This window comes from Fukomys damarensis, unplaced genomic scaffold (assembly GCF_012274545.1).
Source record: "Fukomys damarensis isolate Sample0158 unplaced genomic scaffold, DMR_v1.0_HiC HiC_scaffold_19, whole genome shotgun sequence".
NCBI lineage: Eukaryota > Metazoa > Chordata > Mammalia > Rodentia > Bathyergidae > Fukomys > Fukomys damarensis.
Genome location: NW_022900931.1, coordinates 32140114 through 32158371, shown reverse-complemented (window position 1 = coordinate 32158371; position 18258 = coordinate 32140114). Strand labels below are relative to the sequence as shown.

Here is an 18258-nt window from a genome sequence, read left to right as displayed (position 1 = left end):
GGGTCGTGGCTCAAGACGAGGAAGATTGAGTAGGAATGAGGACTAGGAAAAGAAAATTAAAAACACGTTATCGTAGATTTATACTTTCAGATATTATTATTGGACTTTGTTTTTTAGAAGTATAAAATATTACTTAGGAATGTAAAATTCAGAATCAGGAAACTTAGAACATTGTGAAGAATTTGGAAAGTGATGTAATTTTCCTGTTGTCCAAATAACTATGGCAGTGATTTAATAGTAGCTCCTGGAAATTATGTATGAAAGTCCTAACTGTTGGCCACATAATAATCTGGGACAAAAGTCAGCATTTCTTTGGATTTCTAAGTTCATGTGGTTTAATGTATACATCATGTATATGTATATATGTTTTGAGAATTCTTAGAATTTTACTAAAGTAATAAACTTTTGTAATACATAGTAGAATAAGGCAAATATCTTATTGCTTTTACTTAGGATCGCCACACTATGTCATTTAAAAAAAAAACATAGATATGGCTTTAATCATATACAAGTAATGCTATTTTGTATCTTTCCCTTAAAGTTTGAAAATCGAATTTTCTTTCCTAAGTGTGTTGAAGGAAATCAGCAGATTTTATCTTCTAGGCGTTTTGACAAAAATAAAAACAAATTTCATGCAAACATAGTAGGAAGTATTCTTTAGATACTTTTTACACGTCTATGTTTTAATTGCTAGATTTACCTCATCAGGCCTACTTTAAGAAAATCAACTATAGTAGACACTATTTCCCTGAGTATATTTTATAAGTAAAGTGTCTGTCTTAATTATAAAATTTATCTTTTTGTTGTATTAAGTGATAATATTATTTCTTTTAAAAAGTACTTGGATAGGCTGTTATCTCTGAAAAAATTATTTTTTACTGTGTACGTATACAGGTTTTTTTTTATATACAGATTGCTCTCCAGTCATTTACTTAAGATATGCTCATGAGATTGACATGAAATTAATCAGGAAGGATAAAGAGAGCTACATGTGTTTTCTATTTTGCTCTCTTTACAGTTAAGAACAAGTCCAAAATGGCCATCTTATGGTGCATACATCTTCCTGCTAGGGTGATGTTAGGTGGTAACATGTAAGCATACTTGAAATATACCAGAGTAAGGAGGGCTTCATTCCAAGATCCAGCACTGCAAACCAACTAGACTTAACAGCTATGAAACACACAATTCAAAAAGAACAGTGTACATCTTATTTTCAAGCTCAGATGGAACATCTCTAGAATAGACCTCTGGTAGGTCATAAAACAAACCGAAACACCTATTGAAAAGGATCACAGAGATACCAAGTATATTCTCTGACCACCACAGAACATAATTAGAACTAAGTAATAGAAGCAAATTTGGAAAATATACAAATATGTGGAAATTAAATATACTCCTAAACAGTTAATGGGTCAAAGGAAATAAAGAAAAAAAGAAACCCACATGGTAAATTAGGAAACACCTTTGGATAAATTAACCTGAAATATTTCATACCATAATTTAGAGGATCCACCTAAAAAATGACAATTTTATAGAAAAATTTGAACATATAAATGTATATTCTTTTTAAAAGAAGGATCTTAGATTGCTAAGAACGTGGTAAAAGAACATCTAAACAAGCCAAAGGAAGAAAATAATATTAAAGCACAAATGAAAAAAAACAGAAAAATTAATGAAGTGGAAAGAAACCTTTTCTAGTCCAACCAAGAAAAAAAAAAGAATATTCAAATTACTAAAATCAGCAATGAGAAAGGAGACATCACTACTAACTATTCAGCATTAAAGAAAAGCTATAAAGGAATGCCAAGAACAAGTGTATGCTTTAGGTGACTTAGATGAAAGGGACAGTTTCTAGAAGACATAAACCACTAAAACTGACTCAAGAAAAAAAATAGAAAATCAGACTTATAATAAGTAAAGCTTTTGAATTATAATTTTAAAATTCCTCCCCTCCACATGCACACACGCACACACACACACACACACACACACACACACACACACACACACACATCTAGACCCAGATAGTTTCACTAGTGAATTGTATCAAAAATTTAAGGAAGAATTAATAGTTTCCCACAACTTTTTCTAAAAAAATAGATGAGGGCATGCTTCCCAAATAATTCTGTGAGGCATATATTACTCTGAAAACAAAACCAGACAAAGGCAGTGAAAGAAAATCTTAGACCATTGTCCCTTGTGAAATTGATGCAAAAGTCCTTAGCAAAATACTAGAAAACCAAATCTAATAACATAAAAAAGAATTACAAACCAGTACCAAAGGGAATATATTTCAAAAATGCAAGTTTGGCTTACCACATAAAAATGAATCAACATTGCTAATTATATTAATAGAATTAAGAACAGTAGGCACAGAAATATTATTGAACAAAATCTGAGTCTTTTTTTTATTATAAAAACACTGCACAAACTAACAGTAGAAGGGAACTTCCTCACCATGATAAAAGAATCTAGCCACACAGCTGACATCATACTTAAAAGTACAAGACGGAAAGTATTCCCACTAAGATTAGGAAAAAGACAAGGTTGTGTTCTGTTTCCCCTTCTACTACACATTGTATTGAAAGTTCTAACCAGAATAATTAGACAAGAAAAAGAATTAGCAGGATCCAACATGGGCAAATGGAGGAGTCGAGGAGTCTCTTAGAAAAGAGCAACTAAAAACACAGGGACTGGGACTGAATCACTTAAAGTTAATAACAGAAAGTGTAAATACTATCACTGGACATACAAATCTGAAAAGACTTCACAGGGAGGCAGCAGTTTTAAAACTCTTCATATAAACCATAAGCTCACCTCATTCTACTAGGTCTCAAACTGCATGCAGTACCACCCCGCAAAAAGGTGAGGGGAGAACACAGATTTACATACGCATACAAGCATGGGGAAGCATGGCAACAGATCCCTGAGGTTTCCAGCTTTCCTAAGGCAGAGGTAGGGGTTACAAAGGGAGAGCAAAGCAAATACTAGGTAGTGGACCTCCATGAAAAGGTTATACAAAGGATGAAGAAGCTAGACCAGAGTTAAAGTAGTTCAGGTTGGGAAAGAAATGAAATTTCCTCTATTTGCATATGACATGATGTTATGTATAAAGTATCTTAAGAAATCCATTGAAAAATAATTAGAACTAATAAATTAGCTTCTCAAGGTTGAAAGATATCAGGTCAATATAAATACCAACTGCATATTAACAGTATATAATCTGAAAATAAAATTGAGGGACCAATTACATTTACAGTTGCAGCAAAAATAAATACTCAGGAATAAGTTTAACAAAAGCAGTACAAGACTTGTACACCAAAGAGGGAGGCAATTATGTGAATTAAAGGCCTAAATATAATTGAAAGGTGGCCCATGTTCTTGAATGGGAAGTTTGACATTGTAGACAGTAATACTCCCCAAATGTAATCCACATACTCAGTGTAATCTCAGTGACAATCAAGGCTGCTTTTTTTAATGCAGAAATTGATAAGCCGATCCTAAAATTTATACAGAAATGTAAGGGACTTAAAATAACCAAAACAGTTTTGAGAAAGAAAAATAACATTATAAGTTGGAAGACTCATACTTCTCAATTTCATAGCATACAACATATCAACAGTAAGGAAGACAGTGTGTTGCTATTATAAGGATAGACATCTAGATGAACAGATTAGAACATTAAAAATATAAAATAAACCCTTATGTTTATGTTAAGCTGATTTTCAACAATAGTGCTAAGAATACAGTGGATAAAGCATAAGAAGCAGCCTACACGTTTGAACCTGACCAAGGGTGTCCCTCATTTAAAGTAAAAAGACACAGAATCAGGTTAAAATGTGGAAGGCCAGGGGCCTCTTGTCTCCCTTTGACAGAGAGCGGAGTGCCTGGCACGCCTAGGCTTATTCACACAGATATGGGTACAAGCAGTTAGAGTTACACAGCATTTGCCTGTCTCCCACCCTCCTGTACTTGTCTGGGTAGACAGCAGTGTCTTGGCTGATTTTACTTTTCTCTGCAGGTGTGTCAGCAGGCTTGCATGCCACCTTTCTTCTTAGTACTCACCAAGGAGGCCAGTTAGTCTTCAGTCTCCCTATCTAGTCTGCCCCAGGAAAGAAAAGTTTTTCAATTACTGATCATGGGGAAAATGGAAATCCACATACAAAAGAATGAAAAAGACCTCTGCCTCACACAGTATATAAAATTTAACTCAAGTGGGTTAAAGGCTTAAATACTAAAGACAGAACTACATAAAACTCTTAGAGAACAACATAGGCTGACATATTTATGCCTTGGATTAGGCAATAATTTCTTGGATTGACACCAAAAGCATAAGCAACAAAATAAAAATAGGTAAATTGGGCTTCACTGAAATTTAAAACTTATGCTTCAAAGGACACATCAAGATAGTGAAAAGACAACCTACTGAAGGTAAAAAAAAATGTTTTAAAGTCATATATGATATCCGATATGTGACCTCTATTAAGAATATATAAAGTACTCTTAAACTCAGTAAAGAGAAAAATAACCCAATTTAAAACAAAGGAATTAAATAATATTTTTAAAAGATACACAAATTGTCCATGAGCACATGCAAAGATCATTAGCCATTAAGGAAAAGCTATAGCGACATACCATATTATTGTAATACAGACCAAAACAAATGTTAATTAGAATATGTAGAAATTTGAAAACATATATTACTGGTGGGGACATAAATGGAAGGCATTTAAGAGTGTGACAGTTCTTCAGAAAATAAAACACAATTATATGTCCTAGCCTATGCCCTTATGAAGTATACCTACTGCAAGATGTAGCACTTTAAAAGGGCAAATTTTATGGAATATGAATTATATTACAAACATAAATACTGAGCCCCTCCTAGGTTATCTGTTACTGTACCAAATGCTTAGAATACCATGTGAACAGAAACAGATGTGAATCCTACCCTTCTGGGACTTCTTGTATTATGGAGACTAGGCATTATCTAAGTAAAATAACAGTTGTAGCAAATACTGAGAGAAAGATACAGAGTTCATTGAGTCTGTTAACAAGGATATCTCAACCAGACTACTGGGTGAGGGGTGGGTATTTCTCCTAAAGAAACAATTTTGCCTGGAGATCGTATTACGGTTTGAACCTTAAATATTCCCCCAAAGACTGGCGTGCTAAAGGCTTGGCCACCTGCCTGTGGTATTACTGGGAGGTGGCTGAACCTTTAGGAAGTGAGGCCTAGTGGAAGGAAGTTAGGCCACCCGGGGACACATCCTTGAAGGACACTGGGGTCCTGGCCCCTTCCTGTCTTCCTTTTTGCTTGCTGGCTGCCATGAGATGAGACAGCTCCTCTACGTCTTGCTGTCATCAGCATGATACACTGGAGCCGGTCCTATAGCAGCTGGGTCAGCTGGTTTGAAACCTCAGAACTCATGAGCTAAAGTAAGTCTTTCCTCCTTTAAGTTGATTTTCCCAGGTATTCTGTCATAGCAGTTGGAAAGTGTCTAACAGATCTAACGAATGTATCCAATTTATTGAGACCAAAAGTGGAGGAGAAGAGGAAGGGGTCCAACATTTACAAAAGCTCTATTGGGAGAGCCATGGTATCTTCAGGAGGGAAGGTTTGTGTGGCTGGGACACAGAAGGTGAGAGGCAAGGTATGGAGGGTGAAGCAGATGTGTGAAACACCATAGACGTGTTAGCTGAGACGGCATATGCTGATTTTGTGCGTTGAAAGCATTATTCTGGCTGTGTTGGTTAGGAAAAGGACAGGAGGAGAAGCAGGGGAGGCCAGTCAGTAGTGTTCAGTGGACTTGGTAGGGATGGTATAGCATCTGGCACCAGATACCAGCAGTGGAGATGGGAACTGGACACAGCTGCGGGCTTTTCTTTTCTTCAGTGCTAGGAACTGAACTCAGAGCATTTGCAGTGAGCTACCTTCTCAGCCCTGTTTTATTACTTTGACACGGGGTCTCCCAAAATTATGTAAGTTGGGCTTTACCTTGGGATCTTCCTGCCTCGGGCTTGAAGAGGGATAGGATACAGGTGTTAGTCACCATTCCCAGCCCTGAGGGCTTTTAGGAGATAAAATGCACAATTTGTTGAAAGCCTAGATTGGGGAAGTGGAGGAGAGAGGTGTGAGGGGTGTCTCCCAAATGCTGGACCAGTGAATGGACTGGACAGCTATGTATTTGTAAACCAGAGGTTTTTCCCTCAGTGTGTGTGTGTGTGTGTGTGTGTGTGTGTGTGTGTTGTTTTAAACAACTTCAAATAACATGGGTAAGTTTCATTTTACTCTGTTGAGAAATACCTCTTTCTTGCCAAGGCAATCACATATGATATAGAATTGTGCAATTTACTGATATTTTGGAAAAGTACAGATTTGAGAAAATTAGGTAAACAAATATTTTTATATTTGCCAGATGAATTTTGCTCCGAGAGTCTTTTTTGTCCTGAGCTCTTACCACAATGTATTTGGCCCAGTGCTATTGAGATCATGTGTCATTTAAGTTTCAGCATATTGATATAAGTAATGAAAATAGAAATTTTCTTGCATGTAACTACCTTCCTGAGAGGATTACCTGGAAAGAATTCAGTTTTAGCAATTTCTTATTTCCTTGGCTAGCCAAAGTCCTAAAATGTCAATGTCTTCCAGGATGTTTTTATTCTGCACTTATGTAGAAGTGATAGTGTGTTATTACAGCTTCTAAAAGCTACTTACTTTGGCATTTCAGTGCTAAACTGAAATAAATTTTAATTTATACCCTAAGTTTTTTTCAACAACTCCTGTAGAGTTAGTTATTGGGCATAGGGTTGCATTTGGAGTGCTTGCACGCAAAGTCAACTCACAAGTGAAGAGCCTGTGAAGAAAAGTGTGTAAATGGGCTGTGATTTAAGTTGCCATACTGTAGCTGTTAGAAGAAAGCAGTCTCCCAGGTTACTAGTGTTTTGTTGCTGATGAATCATAATAGGCAAGCATTATAAATATGTAAATGTCCTGTGCAAGGCAAAGCTTGAGGGAAATTTAAGTTAGAAGAAGCAAAAGTCATTTAGAAAAAATAATAGTGACTGAGCGTTTTCAGCATTTGTTCTTAGGAGCCAGCACACACAGAAAGCAGTCAAGGACTATTGTTCCTTCTCTTTTCCATGAAAATACTGAAGTTCCCATCCACTTCAATCAGATTTCCATGTTTGTTACTATCCATATAGGGTCCATCCAAAGATTAGTTCTTCATTACTAAGAACTGTTAATTAATTATGTTACATTATTTTCCACATGTGCTTATTTCTAGTGCATATTTTAATTTCTGAAAACTGTCATTTGAAGTGAGAACCTTATGAAAAGAATGGGGATAATTTGAAGTTAAAGGACATTACTTGATGCTATCTTTAAGTCTCAGCTATACATTTACTAGCCTTCTTTCTGCCTAAGTTTTCCTTATATAAGTGGGGGTTGTAAAATACTTATTCGTGGTTGTGATAAGAACTACACACTTAAATGCTTACAGGGCCAGAGATTTAGCCTAGTGGTTCCGGCACCTGCCTCGCAAGTGGAAGGACTTGAGTTCAATCCCTGGTACCAAAAAATAAATAAATAAATGCTTACAGAATTGTTTGGAACACACATCTCAAAGTAAATATTAGTTTCTAACACTGTCACTGTATCAGTAGCATAGCTGTCTCAACTGTCACTTGAAAAATTAAGAGTTTAATTCCATTGTGGTGGTTGGTAGGTATTGTTTTTCTAGTTGGGTGTTTTGTTGTTGTATACTTGTGTAAGAAAGTATATGACATTTAATTACCTATCATTGTGACCAGAAAACTTGTTTTGTTTTCATTTGCTTTGATTTATAAAGAACTTTAACTTTCTACCTTGGTTATAATTTTCTTGAAGTTGGAGCAAAAGTTCATGAGTAGAATTGATTCAACTCTGGCACATTTTATAAATACATATGTGCCAAAGACTATGCATATTCACTAAAGAGCATAAAGTTTGGATTTGTCTGAAGAATTATCAGTGCCAAAGTCTGACTTTATGTGTATGTGTGTATGTGTTGTTTCTGTTTGAGGATATTTGCTATCCCATAATTCTTTTTAAAAGATTTTTTAAATGTAATGAATTCTGAAAATTAGAGAGAATTTTCCAATGATACTGTACCTTGAGGACATAGTATAGCTCCATTTCAGAAATTTCTTTTTAAAAATACGGCTTTGAATGTGTAACCCAGAGCCTAATACTTAGGAGGTAGCCAAAATTCTGCAGGCTTTTAACAATTGTACATAGAGAACACATGCTTTAATTTTGTTACAATTATTTAAGCAAATAATCTTTTCTATCCTTATGCTGTTTTTGACTATGTGGTTCTTCTTTTAGGTGCTTATAGGGGCCGGGGATTTAGTTCAGTGGTTCCACCCCCGTCTCTCAAGCACAAGGTCCTGAGTTTGATCCCCGGTGCAAAAAACAAACAAAAAACAGAAAATCTTTTAAGTGGTTATATAATCTTTATTAGGAAGCATTTTATCCTTGAATATCTGTAAAAATCTTGTAACATTTTGTTACGGTTTGTGTCTAGATTTCCCCCCAAAGCCTAATGCAGTCCTAGGGGTGGCTTTTTCATAGGTGGCTGAATCTAGATTAAGGGTGTGTGATTAGGATTAGGGATCGGTGATTACTAAATCAGTATGCTGATTGGTTTGGCACCATCATTGTCCTGGTGGTCTGGATACATTATAAGGGACAGAAATAGGCTTTTCTCTCCTTGTTGCTTTGCTGTCTTCTGCCCACTATGACCTGTTTCTTTGCAATGCCACCTGTCTTGGAGCAAGCCAATTATGGGCTGAAACCCCTGCAAACTGTGAGCTAAATAATTTTGAGTGTTGAGTATTTTGTCTCAGCAATGAGAAAACTAACCAAGACACTTTTTGTTTAGGTTTATATCTTTAATCAAATACATTGAAAAGATGCTGCTGCGAGGTCCTGGGACTAATGGTAATAAGACAGATGTAGACTTTGCCCTTGTAGAGTTTTGCGTCTGTTGAAAAAAATAGACATTGAATTAATAGAGGTATGATCAGTGTTGGGAAAGGAGAATTAAACTATGCGGAGTGAACATAGAAAAACAAGACTTTAGTTATTGTTTTTGTAATTTATCCTTTTGAATTTTGTGCTGATTTTTAATCTAGTTAGTTGAAATTACTTTCAGTTTAGAAAAAGTATTGAGAATTTAAAGAAATTGCATGTAATGTCTTTCTTATTGATATAGCCATAATCCACTAAATTCCTATATTAATGGTCAATGGATAGAGTTGGTGCATTTGATTTTGCCAGAAAATTATGTTTGAGTATAATGGTCACTCTGAAACTGGAATGAGGAAAATATTAAAAAAGTGAAAAAGGACTCCCATTTAGTTTAGTTACTACTTGAAAATCAATTATTTGTCCTTGAACAGAAATATGTTCTAAAGTGGATTTTAGGTAGAGGAATATTTTTCTCTTTTTAAAACAGTTATTTACTGTTTCTAGTATTAAAGAGATGCTTATGTAGTTACGTATATACAGTTAAGCATCACTTAAATAGAGATACTTTCTGAGAAATGTGTTGTGATACAGTTATTATAGAACAAATGTCATACACTGTATTTACATAAATATAGATGATATAGTTGCCTCATATCTAAGCTATGTGGTTTATGTTACTGCTAACCTAAAAATCTTGTACAGCAGCATTCTTTAGCCTTTTTGATACCAGGGATCAGTTTTGTGAAAGACAATTTTTCCATAGACTACAGATGAGATGGGATGGTTTGGGGATGACTCAAGCACATTACATTTATTTCATACTTTACTTCTATTACATTGTAATATACAATGAAATAATTATACATCTTACCATAAAGCAGAATCAGTGGTAGCCCTGAGCTTGTTTTCCTGAAACTCTATAGTCCCATTGGGTACGTCCTGTTTATAGGTGGTTATCTACGTTCATAAAAAATGTGTTTCTCAAAAAAATCCAGAAGTACAGTATATAAGTCAATAACTAAACATATACTATATAAGATATCCTGTTGCCAAAGAAACATAAAATTCTTTAATATATCATTTTTGATATTGCTCTATCGAGAATAAATATATATATATTTTTTATTTCATTATTTTCCTTTACAGTGTCTTTTTGTGACTGACTTCACTTAGTATAATGTCTTCACAGTTCATACATGCTGTAGCATGTGTCTAGTATGTGTGTGATCTTAGCCATTCATCTGTTGTTAGACACTTGAGTTGTTTCACTTCTTGGCTATTGTAAATAATGCTGGTGTGAAATGGGAGTGCGTTTATCTCACTGAGATCTTGCTTTCAACTTTTTTGAACATATTCCTAGAAGTTTAATTGCTTATTCATAGTAATTGCAAGTTTTTGAGGAACTGCAATACTGTTTTCCTTAGTGTTTGCACCATTTTGTGTTTCCAGAAGCAGTGAACTAGAGTTCCAGTTTCTCCATATTCTCATGAAGCTTGCTTTTTGCTGTTTGTTTGTTTGTCTGTTTCTATAACAGCCATCCTAAAGACCATGAAGTAATTGTGGTTTTGATTTGCATTTTCCTAGTGATTAGTAATGTTGAACATGATTTCACTGTATTTGTTGGCTGTTTGCATATCATCTTTGGAGAAACTTCTACTCAAATCCTTCACCCATTTTTAAATCAGGTATTTGTTATTTCTTGTTGAGTCATGGCATTTTGTTATAAATACTGGGCATTAACATCTTTGATGGTTATTGTATGATTTGCAAATGTTTTCTGTTCCATAGGTTGCCTTTTAACTCTCTTGTGTCCATTGATGTACAATATTTAGTTTTAATATCATACACTTTTTGTTTTTACTTTCATTGCCTACATTCTTGGTGTCATATTAGTGACTTTTAATCTTTTCATATCCACTAATCTTTCAAAAATATTAAAAATGTAATGAAATATTGAAATAAATGTAAAACCACTTTTATGCACCAGCTTGAAATGTTTCACCCGTAGAGGTGAAAATGCACACGTGTGGAGTACAGATTGTAGTGTGAGTTGTGGGTATATGAAGAAATAGATTTTGGGAACATGGCCGGATATATGAAAATGCAGGATCAGAAATGCATTACTTTCCTTATCATGTCCTTTGAAATAGAATCTCTCATCATCACAATAAGCTTTTGTTAAAATCCTTGCAAGAAATAAATGGTCCCCTATTTCCTTCTGCATTCGTTTTATCTCTTTTCTGTATATTTATGCCTTATATTTAGTTACCAGGACTAAACAAAGAGACAATTAAAAATTTTTATTCCAAGATTAGCTTTGAAATTAGAGAAGTTCTTGAAGTGTTTAACTTCTTAATTCTTTTTTTGTTTTCTGAGACAGGGTCTTGATATGAAGTTCATGTTGGCCTTGAACTCACTCTGCAGCCAAGGCTGGCCTCCAACTGATGGCAGTCAGTTGCCTCCTGAATGCTGGGATTACAGGCCTGTGCCACCATATACCCAGCTTTTCTCAAATTTTAATATGAGTGCATTTGTTCAGCAACTGGGCCATTTACACTAAGTAGTAGTTATTATTTATCGAGACTATTAGCTATGCAGAAAAAGTAATATAAACATCTTTTCTAATGTCAATAAATACACAAAGAGACAGCTTTTGAATGGTTTTCTCTATCCTCTGAAATATTTAAACTAAAAATTTAAGGGATTTTTTTTCCTTCATGTGCTATTTCCCCTTTTAAAATAATGTTGTCATTGTTCCTTTTTCCTCCCACTTTCTTTTTCTTTTGTGACTGTAAAGCACTCATTTTTCCCTGCTCATTAGTCCTACCCAGATGTTGATAGTCCTTCTTACCTAATTTTCCTTAATCACCCACTCAGACACATCATTTGCAGTCCTTAGCTCCCATTTCTGTCCTTTGGCATTCAGAAGGATTCCAGTGAGCACCTCAGAGTCTGTGTGAGGCATCATTCTGGTTTCAGAGCAGTAAGGAACTCAGTGAAGGAATACTTCCCACATGCCAGGTCAGGTGGCTTCCTGTCCCAGCTGGTGTGTGGGCCAGGCCTTGGCAAGATGGCAGGAACCTGAACTTGCAGGAAATTGTTAAGCCTAGATGGTGCTGCTAGACCATCTTGTCCTCCAAACACAGAAAGCAGCAATTTGATTTCTAAAACAAACATAAGCACAGAAAGAAGCTGCTGAGATACTGAAATATTTACCTTTATTTTCTTTTAGGTTTAGATAAATAGTAATGGATATGAGCAAATCCTCAGTTGACAAAATAAGGATAATGTATGACAACAGAAAATAAATGAAAACTGTCTTAGGCTGTTAACCATCATGTGTAACTCTTGATTCCATTTTTTATCTGTGGAAAGTTTGAAATTTTTGATTCTTTAATAAAAATATACAACAAATATAACATTTTGTAAGTGTCATAAGAATCCAATATGCTGTTTATTACATTAAACTTTCCAGTTAAGCTTTAGGTTAATGAAAATTTGGGCTTTTAACTGATTACTTTGTTCTACTAGTCCTCTGGTGAACCACTTTGCTCTATGCAAGACTGCAGTGATCTTATTTGAGAAGTTGTATTCCTTAGCAAAGCTACCAAAATAAATTTAGCTAGGGTCACAGTGTTTAATTTAATGGTCTTATGATAAAAACTACCATAATTAGTTTCAGATTTGCCTTCCTTCCCAGAGGACGTGATTTTTTTAGTTTTTGATGCCTACTTAAGACATGAAAATGACAGCAAAATTAATGCTGTGACCTTTAGTGCCTGTTTATGGTTTTTCCATGTTGTACCCTAAAGGACTTAGGGAGTAGCGAACATGTAAAATAAACCACTTCGTATGCAGTAGTTAAAATTTGGGTTAATTGGGTTCACCTGATCCTCAACTGTAGCACCTCAGTTAAGACACTTCACATTAGATGAATAAGCATGAAATTTATACATCAAATTATCTCCAAACTACACCTGTGTGTTCCGTAATACCTTTAAAAGAAAAACATTTAAAGGCCACTTGTTTTCAAATAGGAAAGATTTTTCAAAATCTGGTTTGTATTTTTTTGTATTAGGAAATCACTTTGTCTTTTCATATTCATAGCAGGAATATGCTGATAGCCACCTAATGGGTCCTCTCCATGAACATTAGAACCCACTTCCCTTTGGTGGTGTTGGGCTGAGCAGCAGCACTGTTTTCTGACAACTGACTCTCTTTCCCCTTTGGAGTTTCTTAGAGAAGCTTCCCAGAAATAGTCATCCTTCTTAACCTTGATATGTGAACCCTGGTTTTCATTTTATTAGTTTATTTTATTTTAGCAAAAATGCCATGTTAGCATATTCAACTAAAGTTGAAAAAAATATATAGGCATGTTAGAATCTTTAACTTTTGAACATTGATTGAAAAGTATCTGTGGTAGCTTTTACAAATAGTGTTTTTGAGGCACTTTCATATATTGTTGGATAAATCAGTATAAGTCCTTTAAATAACAATTTATCAGTGTTCCTGAAATTTTTTTAATTGACCCAGAAATTTTTTGCTGTGACTTTATCCTACAGATAGACCTGCACATGTTAGCAAAGGTGTGTGTATAAGATTGTGCACTTTTGCTTTCTAAAAGCAAAATCCTGAGAACTGTCTAATTGTCAATTAGTAGGTTAGTAAACAGTGGTTCTATGCAATGAAATACTACTACTCGGCCTTTAAAAAAAATGAAGATACTTGTTAAGTTTTGATATGAAGAGGTCTCAAAAATACATTAAGTGAAAAAAGAGCAACATGCATAATCTTCCCACTTTGGGTAGGGGAAGAGAGGGTGGAGAATACTTCTGCACATGAGCCTATATGTACATACAAACTCCTTCGGAAAGGACCCTCACAAAGATGCAAGTGTTGTAATTAAGAGAAAAGGAGGCAAACCTAATTTTTACTATATTCTTGTACTGTTGGAATTTTAATTTTGCTTTATGCTCATATTTTTAACTAAAATAAAAACAGATTAAAGTAGCTTTTGAAGACTGTATCAATGCAAGAAAAGCCTTATTATGTACTTTTTCTTTTCCTGGTTTTTGATTTGGTGCTGGGGATTGAACTTTGTAAGCCCTTATGCTTACAAAGCACACCCAGTACTATTTGGCTACTGGCCCAGTCCCATAAATACTTTTTTAGAGTAGAGTAGAAATGATATATGCACGATGGTTACATGTGTTACAAAACCAAAACAAACAAAAAACTATAGGGAGAATATTAAAATACAGCAACATATTAATACAGAGGATAAAGCATTATTAAAATATATATTTAAAAGTTTTAAAATTATGATATAAAAGACTCATTGCTATTAATCCTTCTCAAAATACTTCCTCATGGCTTTAAAGACATCCTCATTCTTGCCACTTTGTGAAGCAGTTTTGGAAGTTCTTTTTTTTTTTTGTGAGTATCTTTATGAGGTATGATAAAAAAATATGGTGAATGCTGCTGCTCAGTACCATCCAGCAGGAAGATAGACTTATAAAATCATTATAGTGTGTCTTTCTGTACCTTATTCACTGGGTCTGGCACTGTGTGACTTTTGGCTCTTTCCCCAAATCAAAATTACCACTGTGAAAGGTAAACATTTTTAATCAATTCAGAATATCACACTAGCCAGGATAGTGTAGCTAAGACATTATAAAAGACTTCCAGAACTGCTTCAGAAAGTGGCAGAAAAGATGAAATAAGAGTGTATAATGCATGGGGCAGGATGGCGGGGTACGATGAAGGAAATTAATGGCAATGTGTATTTTACTGTAGTAATTTTTATTAAAGCATTTACCATATTTTCCAGTCATATCTTGTATTTGAATCGTGGATTTTTTTCTTTGTTGCAATTTCATTAACAATTTATTGTTAACAATAAACCACAATGATAAACAATTTGTTGTTAACAATAACACATTTATTATATGTGTGCTAAATATATATCAGTTAAAGATTGCCACAGTTGCATATTCACTTTTCAAATTTGATTTGTATTATAATTTACAGTAATAGAAGTTTTTTTGATAAATAAAAGAATTCCAGAGTATTTTCTTCTAATCTGACAATATTTTGTCCCCTGTTCTGTTTTCATTGTTTTTTAATGTTGTCAATAGTCATTTTATGATAAACTATGTCAAGTAATTTAAAAAGTTTAGGTGATGTTAAAAAGTAAATCTGTGGGGCTGGGATATAGCTCAGTGGTACTGCGCCTGCCTGGCAAATGCAAGGTCCTGAGTTCAATTCCTGAAACCGGGGGGAAAAAGTCAATCTGTAACTTGAGTGCTCCAGGGAAAAGATGAAAGTTTGATTATTTTAAAAGAGAAAGAAAAATCACCAGATTGATTTGTTAAATAGCAGTTCACATATCCACAAGAATATAAGAAAAAATATAAAAGCACAAATGAATTTAGCAGGAGATAGAGCAGAGAGGTGGGTTTTTTAAACTAAATAGTCATCATAAAGTTACTTGATGGGATTTTATTTATTTATTTGTTTGTTTATTTATTGGCTCTTTGAGACAGGGTCTCACTGTGTAGTTGAGACTGACCTGGAACTCACTGTGTAGTTCAGGCTGGTCTCAAACTCACAACGATCCTCCTGCCTCAGCCTCCCAAGTGCTGGGATTACAGACATGTGCCATAACGCACAGCTGATGGGATTTTAATTTAATGCAGAAATTATAGAGAAGGAAAAAGCAAAAGGTAGCATCAGGACCAATAGAGAAATGTGCTGAACTGGCAGTGATGTGAGTTCAGAGTGCTTGAGTTTGTAGAAAGAACACCAGTTGTTCTGTGGTGATCCTACCAAAACATGTGGTACTTAGAAGCAGGTAAGACTTAAGAGCAAACAGAAATGTGAAGAATTAAAAATAATCTTAAAATGGTGTCAGTTTTCTATAAAGTTGCTTAAAGGCAGTTTCATCATTGAATGTAGACAAGAAAAAAGAAAAGGTTGAAGTGTGATTATTTCTAAAGTAATAAATTAAATCCAGACTGAAACATTGCCAGCTTGACTATTTGAAGAGAATAAAATAATGAACAGTTCCACTGTATGTATCAACATGGAAGGATAAATGGCGGTATTTTACAGGACTTATTCTGCTGCAGCATATTATTTATTACCAAATGGTGCAGTTCATTTTATTAATGCTTTAATCTTCATCAAGATGATAACTTCCCTCCAGCCTAAATGACCTCTTCATTCTGTCAGAATTAGAAGCCAGCCTGGGAATTCCAAGGATGTTCTGTTTAATATAGAAAGAAGCAAAAATTTTTTTTCTACCTAAGTAAGAAAAATCAGGTTATAATTTTCATAGATTCTTAAATACTTTGAAGGGTACAGTGACTGTTGGTGCTACACCATGGTGTTGTCAGTAAAAATGCACATTTACTTATGTGAAGCTTGAAAATACTGTGAGATTTTATGTTATTGATGTGTCTTCTGGCATATTTATATAATGAACTATCGTCCAGTCCAATCAGAGGATGCACCATTGTGATTATTCAACTTATTTTCTATAGTAAGTGTTTGGTATATGTGTAATACAGTGTATTCATCTTTCATAATTACAACAGAATTAAATACAGCAGAGTTTTACATGCAGCAAAAGATAATATGACTGAATGAGATTTCTACTTCAGATGCCAAGATTGTTAGAAGTATGGTTAAAATTATTTTGATGACCTTGAATATCCAAAGGATTTTGAGCAAAAACTGTGACATTGAAGACATTGTACTATCTTGACATCAAAAACACCACAAAACTGCCGTAATCAGAAGAGTGTTGTATGGACATAACGCATACACCAAGGGAACAGCAATGAATGCTGAGAAATAACTGCATCGACAGGCAGCTGATTCCAAACAAAGCTACTGAAAGTGCACACTGGAAGAAGAACATTCTTTTTATTAAATAGTGTGGTGAAAAGTTGGGTATCCACATGGAGATAACTAAAAGTAGACCTTTCTCTTGTTTTCTCACCAGTTACAAAAATGACCTCAATATGGATTAAAAACTTAATTGTAAGACATGAAACAAAGAAATGAATAAAACAGGGGAAATGCTTCAGAGCAAGATTGTTTGGATCATACCTGAAAGGTACAGGAAACAAAAATGAAAATAGATAAATTGCATTACCTCAAGCTGAGAAGCTTCTGTGCAGCAGAGGGTCAAATCATCAGAGTAAAGACAGCCCATAGAATGGGAGAAAATCTTTTCGAGCTATACATCTGTCAAGGCAGTGATGTTCATAATATATAAGAAACTGAACTCAGCGACAAATAGGCTGAATTTTAAAAGAAACCGATTAGACATTTCCCAAACGAAGACATACAAATAGCCAATAAACACATGAAAAAAAAAGTAAATATCAGGAAAATTCAAATCAGAACTGCAATTAGATATTATCTCATTTCAGTAAGGATGGCTATTATTAAGACAAAGATGACAAGTGCTTGCAAAGGTGTGGAGAAAAGGGAACCCTTGTAGACTGTTGCTGAAAATATAAATCTGTACACCCTTTGTGGAAAATAATACGGGAGGTTCCTCAAAAAGCAGTTAAAAATGGAACTATCATATAACTTAGCAGTCCCACTCCTAGTGTACTATCTGTAACTTAGCAGTCCCACTGCTAGTATCCAAATCAAATGAGACCAGTGTTTGAAGAGACTTGTATATTGCCGTGCTTACTGTAGCCCTATTCACAATAGTCAAGAAATGGACGACCTGAGGGTCCATCACCTGATACATGGACTAAGAAAATGTGAGATATTTACACACACACACACACACACACACACACACAGTTTATCCAGAGGAATGGAATCCTGTCATTTGTGACAGCAAGGATGGGACTGGAGATCCTTATAAAGACAATGACTGAATGATTGCACTCATTTATAGAATATAAAAAGCTGATTTCATAGAAGTTGACAGTAGAAGGTGTTTACCAGAGGCCAGAGAGTAGAGGGAAGGACAGATGGAAGAAAGTTGATCAGTGAGTACTAAGTTACCGTTAGACTAGTGTGGCACTGTACAGTAGGGTGACTGTGGATAACAGTTACATGCTGTATATCTTTAAAACCTAGATGAAAGAATAGTAAATAGTTTCACCATAAAGAAATGGTAGATGATTGAGGAGATATTTTAACCTGACTTAAATATTACCCAATGTGTGTGTGTGTGTGTGTGTGTGTGTGTGTGTGTGTGTGTGTGTGTATAT

At 34.8% G+C, this 18258-nt stretch overlaps 1 protein-coding gene across 8 annotated transcripts in view; it reads left to right on the top strand.

Annotated features, from left to right (window-relative positions):
• Znf438 (zinc finger protein 438) overlaps positions 1-18258 on the top strand; it is a 199876-nt gene that overhangs the window by 93562 nt on the left and 88056 nt on the right. The window contains exon 2 of one of the 8 annotated variants that reach the window (XM_033765632.1): positions 17022-17135. The exons of the other annotated variants lie outside the window; for them this stretch is intronic. Within the exon in view, the coding sequence (XP_033621523.1) occupies positions 17080-17135 (56 nt within the window). The 5' untranslated portion in view covers positions 17022-17079. The remainder of the gene's footprint in view (positions 1-17021; positions 17136-18258) is intronic. 8 annotated transcript variants of the gene reach the window in all.